Source organism: Protopterus annectens, chromosome 6.part0, assembly GCF_019279795.1.
Source record: "Protopterus annectens isolate FY-2018-M chromosome 6.part0, PAN1.0, whole genome shotgun sequence".
NCBI classification, from domain to species: domain Eukaryota; kingdom Metazoa; phylum Chordata; order Ceratodontiformes; family Protopteridae; genus Protopterus; species Protopterus annectens.
The window spans coordinates 704387249-704403604 of NC_056737.1; the positions used below are offsets into that span (position 1 = coordinate 704387249).

A 16356-nucleotide genomic window follows, 5' to 3' on the forward strand; every position below is an offset into this window, starting at 1 on the left:
TTCAAAAGGGTACTACGAAGTGTGGGAGCTGTAGTTATTGTAAGTATATATCTGACGAAAGCATAGTATTAAAGGACAGAAATAGAACTAAGGTTCATTTTAAACATGGTAATTGTTTAACTAGACATGTGGTATATCTAGCTATTTGTGACACATGTCAAAGTTATTATGTTGGAATGACGGACCGGTTTCTTAAAAATAGAATTTATGACCACACCTATTGCATTAAGAGAAACGATACCAATAACGCATTGTCCCATCACATACTCAATAGCGAGACATGCACAGGTTTTAAATTTGGTATTTTGGATGTGGTCAGTATAAATCCTAGAGGAGGTAATACAAAGGCCATTGTGGGAGAAAAAGAAATCAAGTGGCAGCTGCGGCTTGAGGCTGCCACACCACCTGGCCTAAATGAAGTAATTCCTACTAAACCCTTAGTGAGGGTATAATCTTGATTTTGTGGAAATATTGAGGCAAATAAAAAATGTTAGATATTATACAAGATAAGCTATCACTATGTATGTAACAACAGTTATTGTGTTGGTTGATTCTTTTTGTACTACATTTTTATCAAATTATTTATCAAATTTTGTATTTTTTTAGTATAACATATATATTTTAGTTACATATTTTTTAATCCATAACAGCAGTATTTGCACATACAGTAATAATATGATTCATTTGTGAATACTGATGTGTTTCCAAGTTATATTTTAACAACAGCACATTATGCAGTAAGTTTGCAATAGAGTTACAGGATAAGATGGTTAATCAAGTTTGAGATGGATATTTTACTGCATAAGTGATGCATAGGGTTAAATGTAAGTAATTGGGTAATTGTTTTTAGAAAAAGGCGGGAAATTAAGGTATTTAAAGTGTATTCAAACAGTTTGTCTGATGTTCTGAAGAAATCTAGATTCACTAGATGAAAGCGCTCAACTAATAGTGTCATCGTTGGTGCATGGTTTTTTAATAAAAGAAACTAACTGCAGTACTATCGTGGTTCCTGACTCGTTGAGCTGTGTTGGGCTTACAAGTTGTGAGTTATGTTGGAAATTTTGTTTGGCTATGCTAGTGTTATCCCTTTTTCCAGATTTTCCAAGCTTTATCTCTAGACTTTAGTACGGCTCTTGTGTCCCTACTCAGACATGGTGCATAGTTTGCCTTGACTCTGATTTTTCTAATGGGTGCATCTTTGTTGAGGACATTTAAGAGAGTACTATTAAAGTATTTGATGGCTTGGTCTAAACCTAGGGTTAGTAGTGGTTTCCAGTTAGTTTATTTTAGAGTACAGTTTAGCTCCTGTATGTTTAGTTTATGGTCATCTCTAACTTGTATAAAAGTTATGGGCTTGGGTATGTTGGTGTATTTGCGTAGGAGAAAAGTGGGTAGATGGTCACTCTGACCATCTGGTAGACAACCTGTCTGGTAGTTTTGTTTGGGGCAATTGACAAGTGTCCAATCTAGAGTGGATTATTTACGTTTTTTTTTTTAATGAACTGTAGTACATTTTTGAATGAGTTGTGAAAAACCAAAGAGATTAATACGATTAGTGGGTTTGTTAGACTTACAAGTTATCTAGTTGGTGTTCAGATCACCTAGTAAGATAGTTTCTTGTTGCAGATTCTCTGAGGTCCACTGTAATATTTCCTCAATAGTAGGGGAGTTGTTTCCTTTAGGAATATAACAGCAAAGAATAAAATTGCAATTCCGCCTCCCGTCTTGCCTTCTCTATCTAGTCTTAAGATATTGTATCCTGGTGGGAGGATTTCTTCATTTTTGGTGTTGGGTTTTAGCCAGATCTCAGCGATTGTTAGTATGTCTGGGGAGTAGTGGGTTATAAATGCATGTAGGTCAGGAAGCTTATTCGATATGCTCCTGGTGTTGATGTTGAGAATTAGCAGGTCAGAGTTTTATTTGCTTGAAGGTGGGGTAGTAAGTGGCCCTTGGTTTGGGTGTATGTCACCTGGTATAAGTAGGCGCTTTGTGATCAGTAGTATGTGTTTAGTTGTATGTGCTATTTCTAAGTTGGATCTGAATATTTTAATAGTGTAAGATGTACTTATGTGGAATTTATGTACGTGTAGTATAGAGCTGTCTCTAAATAGTGTGGGACTGATAAGAAAGTGTATGTGTGAGTTTGTCTTTATGGAACTATGTGTAGTATGGAATAAAGTGTTTTCCAGTGGAGTGTTTGTATGTATGTATACAAGTGATGTTTGTTAGGCATGTCAGGGTTAGGAAGAGAAATCCTAAGGTGATCTGTGTTTTTTGTGGAAGTAGTAGTTTGGTGTAAGTGTTGCTATGGTTTATATGTTGAGGTAGATGTGAAAGCATGGCTAGTAGCTGCTTTGTGATTGTTTAAGGCAAGGAGCTAGATAGTGGGTGTGGATTGTTTTAAGGAGTAGCGTTTACTGATTGGTTTAAAGTGTGATCAGGTGATGAGGGGTTAGAATAAAAGTAGGAGTAGTGGGGGTATATGGGAATTGGGGGTAGGGTAGGGGAGCAGAGTGAGCCATAGGCAAACGGACTAAGGCCAACCAGACTGCGAGAGTGCAGAGCCAATCTGTATTCAGGGTCTGGGCAGAACAGTGAGAATGAGAAATGTATGGGTTTAAGTATATCACAAGTTCCCTAACAAATTCTCTTGTAACTTTAATGTGTTTCTTTTTTCTTTTGTTTCTCTTTTAACATAGAAGTATAGTTAATGAGACCATTAGATTATTAATTCCATCAAAATGGCTGTAACATTATTCCAGAGTACACTGGTATCAGTTGTTGCAAAAAACAGAAAAAGAACACTTATCTTACAGGGAGCACACTTCACAGAGAGGGGAGATGACTGCAGAAGAGAAGTATTAGTGTGTCTTAAATATGGTGCCTTTGTTATCAGGCCCTTATATAACTTCTGTCCTATGCATTCCTAGTGGGGGAGGAAGGTACGGACTAATTGCAGGAGGAGTCCTGTGGGAGTGATTGACAGGTCTCTTAGCCAGATTCTGGAGGATGGGCAATTCAAACAAAAACAATCAATTGACTCAAACTGCAGGTAAGTGATATGGAGAGAGTACCAAGAGAATAGATGAACTGCAGTTAAGTAAATGGCAGTACAGTTCAAGGGGGGAACTAAAACTAGCACAAGTTAATCAAGGTTGGATGAACTAGACTGCAAATATGTACATAATGAGCAAATACTAACATTTTCTACTAAATCCATAAGCATGACACCTGTCTTGTTTCAACTCTAATACAAGGAATATCAATACATGATTAATCGAACAATATTTAATAACCATCCATAGTTTCTAGCTATCTCCCCCCACCTCTGCATGCCTTCCAGCTGAACATCTGCCTTTCCACTTTCTGCTATATTTACAGAGGTAAGCAGGTGTTGAAAGGGTCCTGGTTCTTAGAGTAGCACCAACTAGAAAATGTTTTCTATTACTCTTATATGATTTCTAGTAGCAGTTTTTATCTCCTTTAATATCTGCATTATGTTCTCAGGAAAAAAAAGTGCTTAAAAGGTATCAATACTTTATCATCAAGTCAGCTGAAGTGTTTTCAAGTTAGGGTTTATTAAACAACCACTATCTTGTGTGAGTAAATCTAGTCCATGGGGAAGTTTGTGGCAATTGCCCTTGGACAAATTCAAAAGATGGTAAAACCACTATTGCCTGGGCCAAAAGGAAGCTACCACCACAATATTTTGAGCATTCTGTATCTTTAGAAGAGCCCTGGGTATTTGTGGAAAGGTATACAAGAACATTCCCATCCAAAGGAATGAGAAGGCATCTTTCTTCCAATTCTGTTTGCAAGGAATCCTTAAGCAGAATTTCTTTGACTGTCTGAATGTCTCTTTTTGGGGTGTTCCCCACAGTTGGGTCAATTCCTGGAAGATCCCCAGGTGTAATTTAAATTTGTAAGGATCTATTCCGGTCCTCTTCAGCTTCTCTGTTATAATGTCTTGCTCTAATATGCCTGCCAACATGTTACAGCTGTCATTTGGGAGAATTTATACATATAAGGCTGATGCAGTGATGTGGCAAGACAAACAGTAATTGGATTTGATCCCTCATCAAAACCTCTAAAGCCAGCTATGAAGGCAGAATTGTGGCAGACACTAAAAACAACCACAAAGTCCTCTATAGTTATATCAAGAATCTCCACGGCAATATCCAGGTTTGCTCTGAGTTACTGCATAATGGTACCTCCTATACTGAGCCAACAGATATTGCCAACATACTGGCCGACAGATTCAGTCCCAACTTTACCCCCCCCCCCCCAAAGGAGCAATCACAATACTGGAGGAATGCCAGGCACCTAGGATTACTGCAGCACAAGTTAAAGCTGCATTGTCCAAGGCCAAGAATACAGCTTCCATGGAACCCAACAATATCCCTGGATGTGTTCTACATGAACTACAAAGTGAACTGGCACCACATCTGTGTGCCCTGTTCAATCACAGCATCACATCAGACTTTGTCAATACCGAATGGTGGACTGCTACAGTCATCCCTCTCCATAAAGGGGGAGCGACTACAGACCCTGGGAATTATTAGCTTGATGAGTCTGATGTATAAGGCTATGGAGCGCATCATCATGGCCTAATTAACAAGGATATAGGGAATCTCCAAACTCTAGATCCCATGCAATTTGGTTTTGTGAAAGGTAGATCATGCTCGCTCAACCTGGTTGACTTCTTTGAGTCAGTCACCAGAGCTGTGGATGATGGCAAGGCAGTTCATACAGCCTACCGTGATCTGTCCAAGGCCTTTGATACCATTCCCCACTCAGGAATTACTGATAAACTCACCAAACTAGGCATCAACCCCTATATCACTAGATGGGTTGCCAATTGGCTCACAGATAGAACCCACATTGTGAAAGTAGCAGACTCCAAGTCAGACTGCCAACCAGTCACTAGTGGAGTCCCACAGGGATCGGTCCTGGGTACTCTTCTGTTTATCTACTTCTCAGAAGTCCAGGACAACAAGGAGGGACTTTGGCTGACCAAGTTCACAGACAACTGCAAGCTGGGAGCCATTATTAACTCCCCAAGTGATGTAGACATCCTACAGAAAGGCCTAACTGAGACCAATGACTGGTGTCGAAACCATGGCCTTAAGCTTAATGCCAAAAAATGCTTCATCATCCCCTTTGGGAAAAGCTCAGTTCCCACTAATTACCACATCAATGGGAGCCCGCTGAATATTGAATTTGTTACAAGAGATCTGGGGACACAGGTTGGCAGCAACCTCTCCTTTGGCGACCACATTGCCACTGTGGTCAGAAAGTCCTTCTATGTGGCACTTCTCATTACCAAGGGTTTTCCATCCAGGAAGAAAGAGATCATCATCTCTCTCTACTCTTCCCTCATTAGGCCAGTCATCAAGTATAATGCCCCATTTGGCATGTACCTCACTAGACACATGCAACAATTGGAATGGACACAAAAGTACCTCATGAAGAGTATCGTATGCCTTAAGCACATGTCCTACACAGACAGACTCAAAACACTCCAGCTATATCGTCTACTAAGAAGTGATCTCTGCTTGACTTACACTGCTATGTCTGACCCAGCTCTGTTAGAAATGCTACATCTAAAGAAATCCAAATCCCTCTGCACCACACATTCCAGAGACCTCAACCTCATTACCACAATCAACAGAACATGCTGGAGGGACAGGTTCATAACTCAGAGACTGTCCATGCTCTGGAACAGACTTTCCATACATGTCAAGCATAGCACCTCACTGGCCCTCTTCAAGAGAAATCTTGATGAGTGGATGGGAAATAGAAAGTTCACCCCGGGCATCACTGCAGTGGCATCTACTTGATAGAGGCACTGAGAACTAACGTCTGGTGGCATGATGCCAGGGCACTTCTATGGGCTAGGCGTGTAAAGGCTCCAAGGCCATTAACCTAGTACACACCTATGAACCTATGAGCTCCATTTCCACATGCTTCATTTGAAGAATTTTCATTCCGAATGTTTAATAATAATAATAATAATAATAATAATAATAATAATAAAAACAACTAGAAGGCCAACAGCTGTAGTTTTGAAAGCGGCTGAGCTATAGCAAACAAAATGTGCTCTCTACTCATCATCATCTTCTTTCGGCTGTTCTCGTTAAGGGTTGCCACAGCAGATCATCTGTTTCCATTTCTTCCTGTCCTCTGCATCATGATCTTTCACACCAACCACCAGCATGTCCTCTCTCACCACATCCATAAACCTTATCTTAGGCCTTCCTCTATTCCTCTTAACTGGCAGCTCCATCCTTAGCATCCTTTTCCCAATATACCCAGCATCCCTCCTCAGCACATGTCCAAACCAACGCAATCTCGCCTCTCTTGCTTTGTCTCCAAACTGTCCAACCTGAGCTGACCCTCTAATATACCGATTCCTAATCCTGTCCATCCTAGTCACACCCAGTGCAAATCTTAACATATTTATCTCTGCCACATCCAGCTCTGTCTCCTGCCTTTTCGACAATGCTACAGTCTCCAACCCATATAACATAGCTGGTCTCACTACCCTCTTGTAGACCTTCCCTTTCACTCTTATTGGTACCCGTCTGTCACAAATCACTCCTGAAACTCTTCTCCACCCATTCCACCCTGCCTGTACTCTCTTCTTCACCTCTCTTTCACACTCACCATTACTCCGAACTGTTGATCCCAAGTACTTAAAACTCCTCCACCTTTACCAACTCTACTCCCTGCATCCTCACCATTCCTCTACCCTCCCTCTCATTTACACACATATATTCTGTTTTAGCCCTGCTGACCTTCATTCCTCTCCTCTCTAAAGCATATCTCCACCTCTCCAGGGTCTCCTCAACCTGGTCCCTACTCTCACTACATATCACAATGTCATCTGCAAACATCATAGTCCATGGGGCCTCCTGTCTAATCTCATCTGTCAACCTATCCATCACCACTGCAAATAAGAAAGGGCTCAGAGCTGATCCTTGATGTAAACCCACCTCCACCTTAAACGTATCTGTCATTCCCACCACAGTCCTCACCAATGTCACACTACCCTTGTACATATCCTGTACCACTCTTACATACTTCTCTACCACTCCTGACTTCCTCATACAATACCACAACTCCTCTCTAGTCACCCTGTCATATGCTTTCTCTAAGTCCACAAAGACAAGGCTGGCGAAGAAGAAGTGGGATTGTCAAAGAGATGAAGAAAATAGACAAGAGTATAAGGAGATGAGGCGCATGGCAAAGAGAGAGGTGGCGAAGGCTAAGGATAAGGCATATAGAGAGTTGTATGAGAGATGGACACTAAAGAGGGAGAAAAGGACCTGTACCGATTGGCTAGACAGAGGGACAGAGCTGGGACAGACGTGCAGCAGGTAAGGGTGATAAAGGACAGTGTGGGAATCTTACTCACAAGTGAGGAGAGTGTGTTGAGTAGATGGAAAGAGTACTTTGAAGGGCTGATGAATGAAGAGAATGAGAGAGAGAGAAGGTTGGATGATGTGGGGATAGTGAATCAAGAAGTGAAGCAGATTAGCAAGGAGGAAGTAAGGACAGCTATGAAAAGGATGAAGAATGGAAAGGCTGTTGGCCCAGATGACATGCCAGTGGAAGCATGGAGGTGCTTAGGAGAAATGGCAGTGGAATTTTTAACCAGATTGTTTAATGAAATTTTGGAAAGTCAGAGGATGCCTGAGAAGTGGAGAAAAAGTATTTTGTTACCTATCTTTAAGAATAAGGGTGATGTGTAGAGCTGCAGTAACTACAGAGGGATAAAACTGATCAGTCACAGCTTGAAGTTATGGGAAGGAGTAGTGGAAGCTAGGTTAAGAAGGGAGGTGGTGATTAGTGATCAGCAGTGTGGTTTCATGCCAGGAAAGAGCACTACAGATGCAATATTTGCTCTGAGAGTGTTGTTGGAAAATGTGCTCTCTACTGCTTTTGTTAATTAACCTGAGTATGGCCCTTTCATTTCACATTACAAAATAAAGTTTATTTGCTTATTACTTAAATATTATTCTTTAGCTTATACTGTCTACTTAATGCTTACCTGCATCCTTAGTATCATCTACTTGCTAAATTATCTAAACTTCAGTAAGCAGAACATGAAAATATACTACCATGATGGACAGGATTCTGTGCAGACAAGGCTGAAGATATTTGGACAGCTACATAATAAGTTGACTGCACATAGTTATAAATGCATTTAGTACCAATGTGAACACATCTTTCCACTAATGTATGCCTGCAAAGCTCTAGGCACTGGCGATACTACACCCATTCTGAAATAAATACATATAGCATACATGAACACACACACACACACACACACACACACACACACACACACACACACACACACACACACACACACTCACACACAGGAACAAACATCAGTCATTCAAACTACACACACACACATCCTAGCATAACAGGACTCATATCAACATACAATCTATCTCCAGCAGCCAGCAAACAAATTGAAAATTATTATCACTGAAAGAGTAAAAACATTATACTGCATTCAGTGAGACACCCCTCCATGTGATAATACATGGTCTCCAGAATGATGCATCATTACAAATTATTTCCCCCAAGACATGGCTTTTGAATTCACATCATAGTATTCCCATAATATCAATGAGCAATAAAGTGGCTAGCTGGGGTCCTGTGTTGCTACATCTTTCGGTTATCTGCTGGCATTCCTTGCTCCAGCTATGTCTTCTACAGCATGGTACTAGTTGTAAGTAACCAATCAAAACACTAAAAATAATTTCTCAAGACACCCTTGGTGGAATCATTATGTTATGTAAAAATCCTCTTTATGTTAAAAATTTTAACTCTTCTATAACATGCATTCATCTAGCAACCTCTGAAAGCAAACATTGCAACAGCTCAGTACAAATTTTGCATGACAGTTCAAGTCTTTAAAATTTCTTTTTAAATTACAACAGCTCAGATATCCATTCAGCAGGCAGAAAAAGTATATTCAACTATTGCATGTGCTGCAGCTATGCTATAAGTGCTGTATCCTCCATGAAGCTAACTTATCACATTCTCTGCTTACTGCCTATAAAAATAAACAACACTAAGAAACTAAAACTAAAAAGACTCTGCCAAAGGAAGGGAAACATGCAACAGCCCTTATCAAAAGCTGAATCCTCTATGAATATTGCCCCTCTATAATCACACTGTTCCTTACTTTTAAGTCACTACAATGTTTTAATCACATACCATTTCCTGTGCAACAAAGTCTGCGTGATCGTCTTGGTCACATTCTGTGCCTGAAGTATTTGGAAACATGACAAAAATGTACTCGTCTAACTGATACACACACCAGAGAGTGTCCTACATGAAGGATAAGGCAAGTAAGCAGTAGCTAAGTAAAGCATTCTGATCTTATTAGGATTTAAGCCTTGTGGTCACTGCATTCACTGTTCTCCTGCTTCCTTAATATAAATGCTTGGTCTGACAGTATTTAGATTACATGTACTAAACATGATTGTATGATATACATCTAAGTAACAGTTTCAAATCACATATACGTTAAAATGTAGTGCAATTTTAATGTCTGAAAAAATTGCTTTCATGACAACAGTTTGCTCTATTTATTATGTGCTGTTTCATCAGTACTATCATTTACTTTACAAACTCCTGACAGGAACATGGACACTGAGTTGGAATTTCAGATTTACACCTGTAAATCAGTCTGTCACAGGATGAATATTTATATATAAAAGAGCATCTGTGTTGCATTTTACATGCACACAAACACAGGTATGAATGTGACATTCATATATATGGAATATCTGAAGGTCAGGAATGTGGTACATGAAATTTATATACTTCATTTTGCTAACTGAAATAGACACAATGCATTTTAAAGGAATGAGTTTTGCGATAAGTGGAGAAACTACAAGTCATGAATAGGGAGGGCTCCTACAAATACTTCATGTATTGCATTAACCAGATCCCAAGTATCCTATTCAGCCATTTTTTGTAATCCATTTTTCAGTGTGGATTGCAGTTTCTCTGTTCATTTCAGTGGGATGTGGTAACTACAGAATTTGTATAGTTACTGTTCTGAACAGAGTTTACATACTTAGCTTGAGATTTTATGAATGACCTACCTCGCAGATGTTTTTCACTATTCTTTTAAGGTACCTTTTAATCCCTTTTTAAAATATTTTACAAAGCTTTGCATTTGAGAATTGACATCTATCTAATACTTGTTAGATTTTTTTAAGTTTTGTGTTTTAGTTAGTTTAATGTTGGTTCAGTTTTTCTATATTTAGATTTATCACTAATGCTGCTTGATCAACTGTTTCCATATGTGATTTTCTTACAATATAACTTTGTTAAATTTATTTTCTAGGGCTTTGATTTGACATGGGAAAGTTGTTTTGTCACTGTAGCAGAACGCAATTTTTGTGTATGCTGTGAATATTTTTTCTCTCTCTAAGTGGGACTAGGGCTAAGATGCTGACAGTACGGTTTCCACCTTTTCAGACACCCAAAGTGGGACATTTTTGGTACAAACGTCAGATTTTGCAGGCCAAAACATACCCATGATGAGTACAAAGGACAGAACTTCACTTTGTTGCCTAAATAAAAGCTTATTCTTGTAGCATTGTTGTTGCTTATTCTATTTTTGATAACATTTAGGTGTTTCAGATACAGAATAACTGTTTTATGCAACTATTACACAAAATATAGGAAATAATTTTGTCCTAAAATCTCAGGACATTTGCCATTTTTACAATTTTTTTGCAGGACACAACTGCCCAAAGAGGGACTGTCCCTCGCAAAGTGGGATGGGTGGTAACCCTAGTGAGAGGGTCTTTAGCTAATCAATTTTGTTCCCAGAGTGTTGCTAAATGTTTCATGATATAAGCTGGAGGCAAAATATCTACTACAGTCTGTGTGTGGCTGATAAACATATTTATCCAAACAGTGAACCCCTTGTAAAAGCTGTGAAAAAAAACACATATTTGGTAAAGAGCATAGCTATTGTTTAGTCACTCTAGTTACATTACTGAAAGCTGTTGTACACTGTTGGTTTATCCTCATCCTTTGTGTGCTATCAAGTTTACTAAAATTCCACCAAATCCATAATATTTACGTTGTTGTTGTTGTCTTTCGGCTTTTCCCGGTTAGGGGTCGCCACAGCAGAACTCCGGTCTGCTAATGACTGGCAGTAGATTTTCACGAACGCCGAGGTGCCAGCTCAACGTCCAACCTTCAACGAAGGCACGCCCATTTACGCATGTCTTTCGAACGCCCACCCAACCACGGGGAGGACATGCAGACTCCACACAGAAGGCACTCCCCGCACTTCAGCCGAGAATCGAATGGGAGAACTTGCTGTGAGGCAACAACGCTACCGCTGCACCACCGCATTTATATGTTGCTAAAAAAAAAACACAGGCACAACCACCAAACACCCTAGCCTACCTAAAATGGTCCATCAAATCCAAATGGGATTATCAGCAAAATGGACTTAATTCTGACCAGCTCAACTAACTAAATATGAACTGATAAAAACATAACTAAACTACAAAACTAACAAGTCCTAATGTAACCCTCACTAGACAGCAAAAAAACATAAAAATAAACAGGTAGCACATAGAAAAAAGGATTAATGATTAAAAATGACTTCATAACTAGATGCAAAGCCATCCATGAGACATCTTTCATGAAACCTAAAGCCCTTTTCAGTAGAAACTTCACCAACAAACATAGTTCTTTGAAGTAATTTGGAAACACTATTCTAACATAAAAAACACATAAAAGAATATATAAAAAGTACATATAGGGTCTAGTTTGTGTGATCCATTAAATATCTTCCACTGCAGCTTACTATTGTTCCCTCATCATACAATACAAGATAGTTGACTTTTATATGACTCAGATCTGCATGTATTTCAGATTTATCATATCACGTTAACAACACACACACACACACACACACACACACACACACACACACACACACACGCACAATAAAGAAATGAAAAATGATCCTTAAGTCATCCACATGGCCTTTGTTTATAGTACAGGGTATTGCTACCACTCTCAGGAAAGATTCAGTGTATGTGATTTCAAAAAGCTCTGCACTGGTCATTACTGTGGCTGAGCGACTTGGTAAAGATTAGTAAAAAGCTGACCAATTTATGAAGCAGAGGTCAGAATATATGTGTAAGAGGCAGGTCGCAGTCAAAAAGCATTTGGAACAGATCCACAGTTTGCTTTTTAAGGGGCGCGACAGAGGCTAGACATAGACTGGCTGCAGCACAGGCTCAAGTGGAACAAATGCCTAGCCATTACTTGCAGCAGGCTGTAAATACCTGCTGTCTAGTATCCAAGAAGGCGGATACTTGTTGGTCTCATTAAAGGGACAGAAAGGAGAACATAGGAAAGTGGTAAAGAGGTGAATAAATCAAACACATTTATATGAAGAAAGAAGTGGATGGCAAAGATAAGAAAGAACAACTGGGAAGGAAAGGCTTTGAGAGACTCCTCATCCATTAGGTCTAGTGAGCCCAAACTTGCCACCCCAGACTAGCTCCAACTCATATTCATGGTCTGTGAGAAAAACAAGACTTCATGGGTGTCATACTGCTGCTGAGCAGTGCTTTCTCCTGATGTGTCACCCTCTGTGTACATGGCTCACCCCACAGAAAAAATGTATAATGGGCTGTGCAACACACCATCATTTGTATTAAAAAATCTGACAAAACACAGCAATAAATCCGAAAGACAGAAAAGTTTGGCATACATTTCTAAAGTACTGCTGCCTTAATGCTAAAATCTATTTCATAGTGATATACCCACCGACCTTTAACAGTAAACATTTTCCAAATGCAGAAATATTTGAAAATACTAAAACTAAAAAAAAAAAAATTTTACGTATCTTCATTTAGAACAAAACTCTTGGTTGCTGATAAGTTATCTACTAAAATGAGCAACACAAAAGCATTAAATACTATCTGATTTCAGTGTAAGAGGACAGACACCCTTTTAATAGTGACTTGCACTTTATCATTACAATCACCTAACCACATACCATTTCTTGTAGATCAAGCCCTGTATCTTCACGGCTATGCTCGTCATATCCTTTGTATGAAACGCTCGGAGCCTTGTCTTCAGTAGTTCCATCTGACTGATCCATATGCTCTGCTGTGTTCTGTGTGAAGGATGAGACATTTTAGCAGCAGGGAAAATTGTTCTGACATCATGGAAATGTAATTCATGCAGTTATAATGTATTCATCATACTGGATTTGCTTTATAGTACATCAGACCTCAAAAATATATTGTCAGTTTTAGAGGAACAAAATCATGAAGATATGTTTTGACATAATGGATGCCACCACTTCAGAGAAACATTTTCTTCTTGATTCTCTCAGGGTTGAAACAATGAAAACAGTAACACTGCCTAAGGAAATGAATTCTGATGACAAGGGCATGGTTACCACAGTGATTCAGCAATTAGGTTTGCTGCATTGTAATGCAATGCTGAGTTCCCCAGTTTGGTTTTCTTCAGGAGATCCTACTGGATGGAGTCTGCATTGCAAACCCCTGTGTCTACCTGGGTTTTCACCAAGTATTCAAGTTTCCTCCAATATCCTGAAGACATGCTGTAGGTAGGTAAACTGGCAAACCAAAAATAGGGACAGACTTTAAATATTGTTCTATAAACTTAGAAAGTTGTTAGAATAACAGGTTTTGCATTATTATGTATTTTCTGAAAGATATGAAGTATGAAACTCAAATGTCTGTCATTATTTAGTATTATTTAGTGACATCAATCCTCAATGATTTGCCAGAAAACTGCAAATTTATGAGGAACAGACCAAAAGTATGAGGCAAAAATCTGGACATTCTGTGAAAATCTTGACAGTTGAGAGGTATGTAAAACTGGTGATCCTCCAGGCTGCACATGGGTGCACATGTGTGTGTCTATTTGTCACGTGTGAGTCAAAGCAAGTGTGCGTGTGTGTGTTTGTTTGCTTATGTGCACGTGTATTTGCTATGTGTGTGTGTGTGCGTGCGCGCTTGTGTGTGCATGTATTTGTCATCTGTGAATGAGTGTGTGTGTGTGTGTGTGTGTGTGTGTGTGTGTGTGTGTGTGCGTGTGTGTGTGAGTGTATGTGTGCTTGTTTGCTTATGTGTACGTGTATTTGTGTGTGTGTGTGTGTGTGTGTGTGTGTGTGTGTGTGTGTGTGTGTGTGACTAGGGGACGCATGCTGTGATAGACTAGCACCCCATTCAGAATTCATTTTTCTGACTTGTGCCTACCAAAAATCAGCATAAGCTCTGGCACCCTATGAAGCTCAAATGAATTAAACAGGTAACCAGACAATGGATAACATCATAAGGATATTTACTTTACTTTCAAACATGACCTTGTGACACTATTTAAAGTAAGGCTGCTCTACTATACATGTATCTTAATGTTGCCGATAAATAACTTTCATCGCATAAAGACTAAAAACTTAAAAATGCCTTCTACCAGCACCTGCAGGGCTGCATGGATCAGGCAATCCCAAGCAAAACAAAGACTCTTTGTACCAAAGGCAAGCGTCCAGTCTGGTGGACCTCAGCCATAAACAAACTCTACAATAAAAGGAGAAAGCTACTACAAGATAGAGCAAAATCCTTAAAAGGTAAGACACCGCTGATCACTATAAGTAAAAAGCTAAGAGCTCTCATAAAATCATCCAAAGCTAATTTTGAGAAAAAAATAGCTAAGGACTCTAAAGACAACCATAAAGCATTCTTTAGCTATGTCAGAAACCTAGGAGGAAACTCCGAAATATGCTCAGAATTAGTTCAAAATGATGTGAAGATTACTGATCCTACAGACATTGCCAACATACTGGCTGACAGGTTCAGTGCAAACTTCTCCCCACCCTCCCCGCCTAAAGAAGAGATATCTATACCAAATGATTGTAGCCCCCCAAACATCTCCAATGCTCAGGTGAGAACTGCTCTCTCCAAGGCAAAGAACACAGCATCCATGGGACCTGATGGTGTCCCCGGCTGTGTGCTCCATGAACTCAATGAGGAATTAAACCCACAGTTAGGACAGCTGTTTAATCTTAGTCTCACCTCCGGATCGTACCCAGGAGTGGCGCAGCGACTGTGGTCCCACTCCACAAAGGCGGTGCCTCCACCGACCCTGGAAATTACCGTCCCATTAGCTTGACAAGCCTGATCTGCAAAGCCATGGAAAGGATCATAATGGATCTCATAAATAAAGACATAGGGAATTTGCAGACTTTGGATCCAACCCAGTTTGGCTTTGTCAAAGGCAGATCATGCCTTTTAAACTTGGTTGACTTTTTCGAAACAGTCACCAAGGCCATTGACGAGGAAAAGGCAGTCCATACAGCCTACCTAGACCTGGCGAAGGCTTTCGATACAATACCCCACTCGGGTATCATTGAAAAACTCATCAACTTAAATGTAAACCCATACATTACAAGATGGGTTGCAAACTGGCTGAGTGACAGAACCCACAGGGTCAGAGTTGCTGGCGCCATGTCAGACTCTAAGCCTGTCACAAGTGGTGTCCCACAGGGCTCAGTCCTGGGCCCACTCTTGTTTGGCATCTACTTTTCTGAAGTACAAGCAAACACAGGAGGGTTATGGCTGACAAAGTTCGCAGATGACTGCAAACTGGGCGCCATAGTTGAGAACACATCCGACACAGATATCCTTCAGAAGGGTCTCACAGAAAGCGGATAACTGGTGCCAGAGCCATGGCCTCAAGTTAAATGCCAAGAAATGCATAGTCATACCCTTCGGGAAAAATAAGGTTACCCCTAGCTACCATATAGGTGGCAATCCCTGAACACAGAAGAAGTTATTAGGGACCTGGGAACCCAGGTTGACAGTAGCCTTTCATTCGACACTCATATTGCTAAAGTAGTTAGGAAGACCTTCTACATTGCCCACCTTATCATGAAGGATTCACATCTAGATCAAGGGAAGTCATAGTCTCCCTATACTCATCACTCATCAGACCAATGATCGAGTACAATGCCCCATTCGGAATGTATCTGACCCGACACTTGCAGCAGCTGGAGAGGCCACAAAAGTTCCTCACCAAAAGGATAAAGGGTCTCAAAATCTGTCTTATGCTGCACGACTGAAAGAACTCCAGTTATATTCAGTTGCGTGCCGCTTGCTCAGAGGTGACCTATGCCTGACATACAAGGCCATGTCAAACCCAGATTTGATGAATATGCTTCATCTCAAAAATCTAGATCCCTCAGAGCCACAAGGGCGGGTGACTTAAACCTCGACACGGTTATTAATAGGACGTGCTGGAGGGATAGATTCATCA

At 40.1% G+C, this 16356-nt stretch overlaps 1 protein-coding gene across 1 annotated transcript in view; it reads right to left on the reverse strand.

Moving 5' to 3' along the window:
- The window catches only part of SYNE2 (spectrin repeat containing nuclear envelope protein 2), a 3814665-nt gene that overhangs the window by 1375353 nt on the left and 2422956 nt on the right, over nt 1-16356 (reverse strand). Inside the window, exon 84 of the mRNA XM_044073561.1 lies at nt 13070-13189. Coding sequence (XP_043929496.1) covers nt 13070-13189 — 120 coding nt within the window. The remainder of the gene's footprint in view (nt 1-13069; nt 13190-16356) is intronic.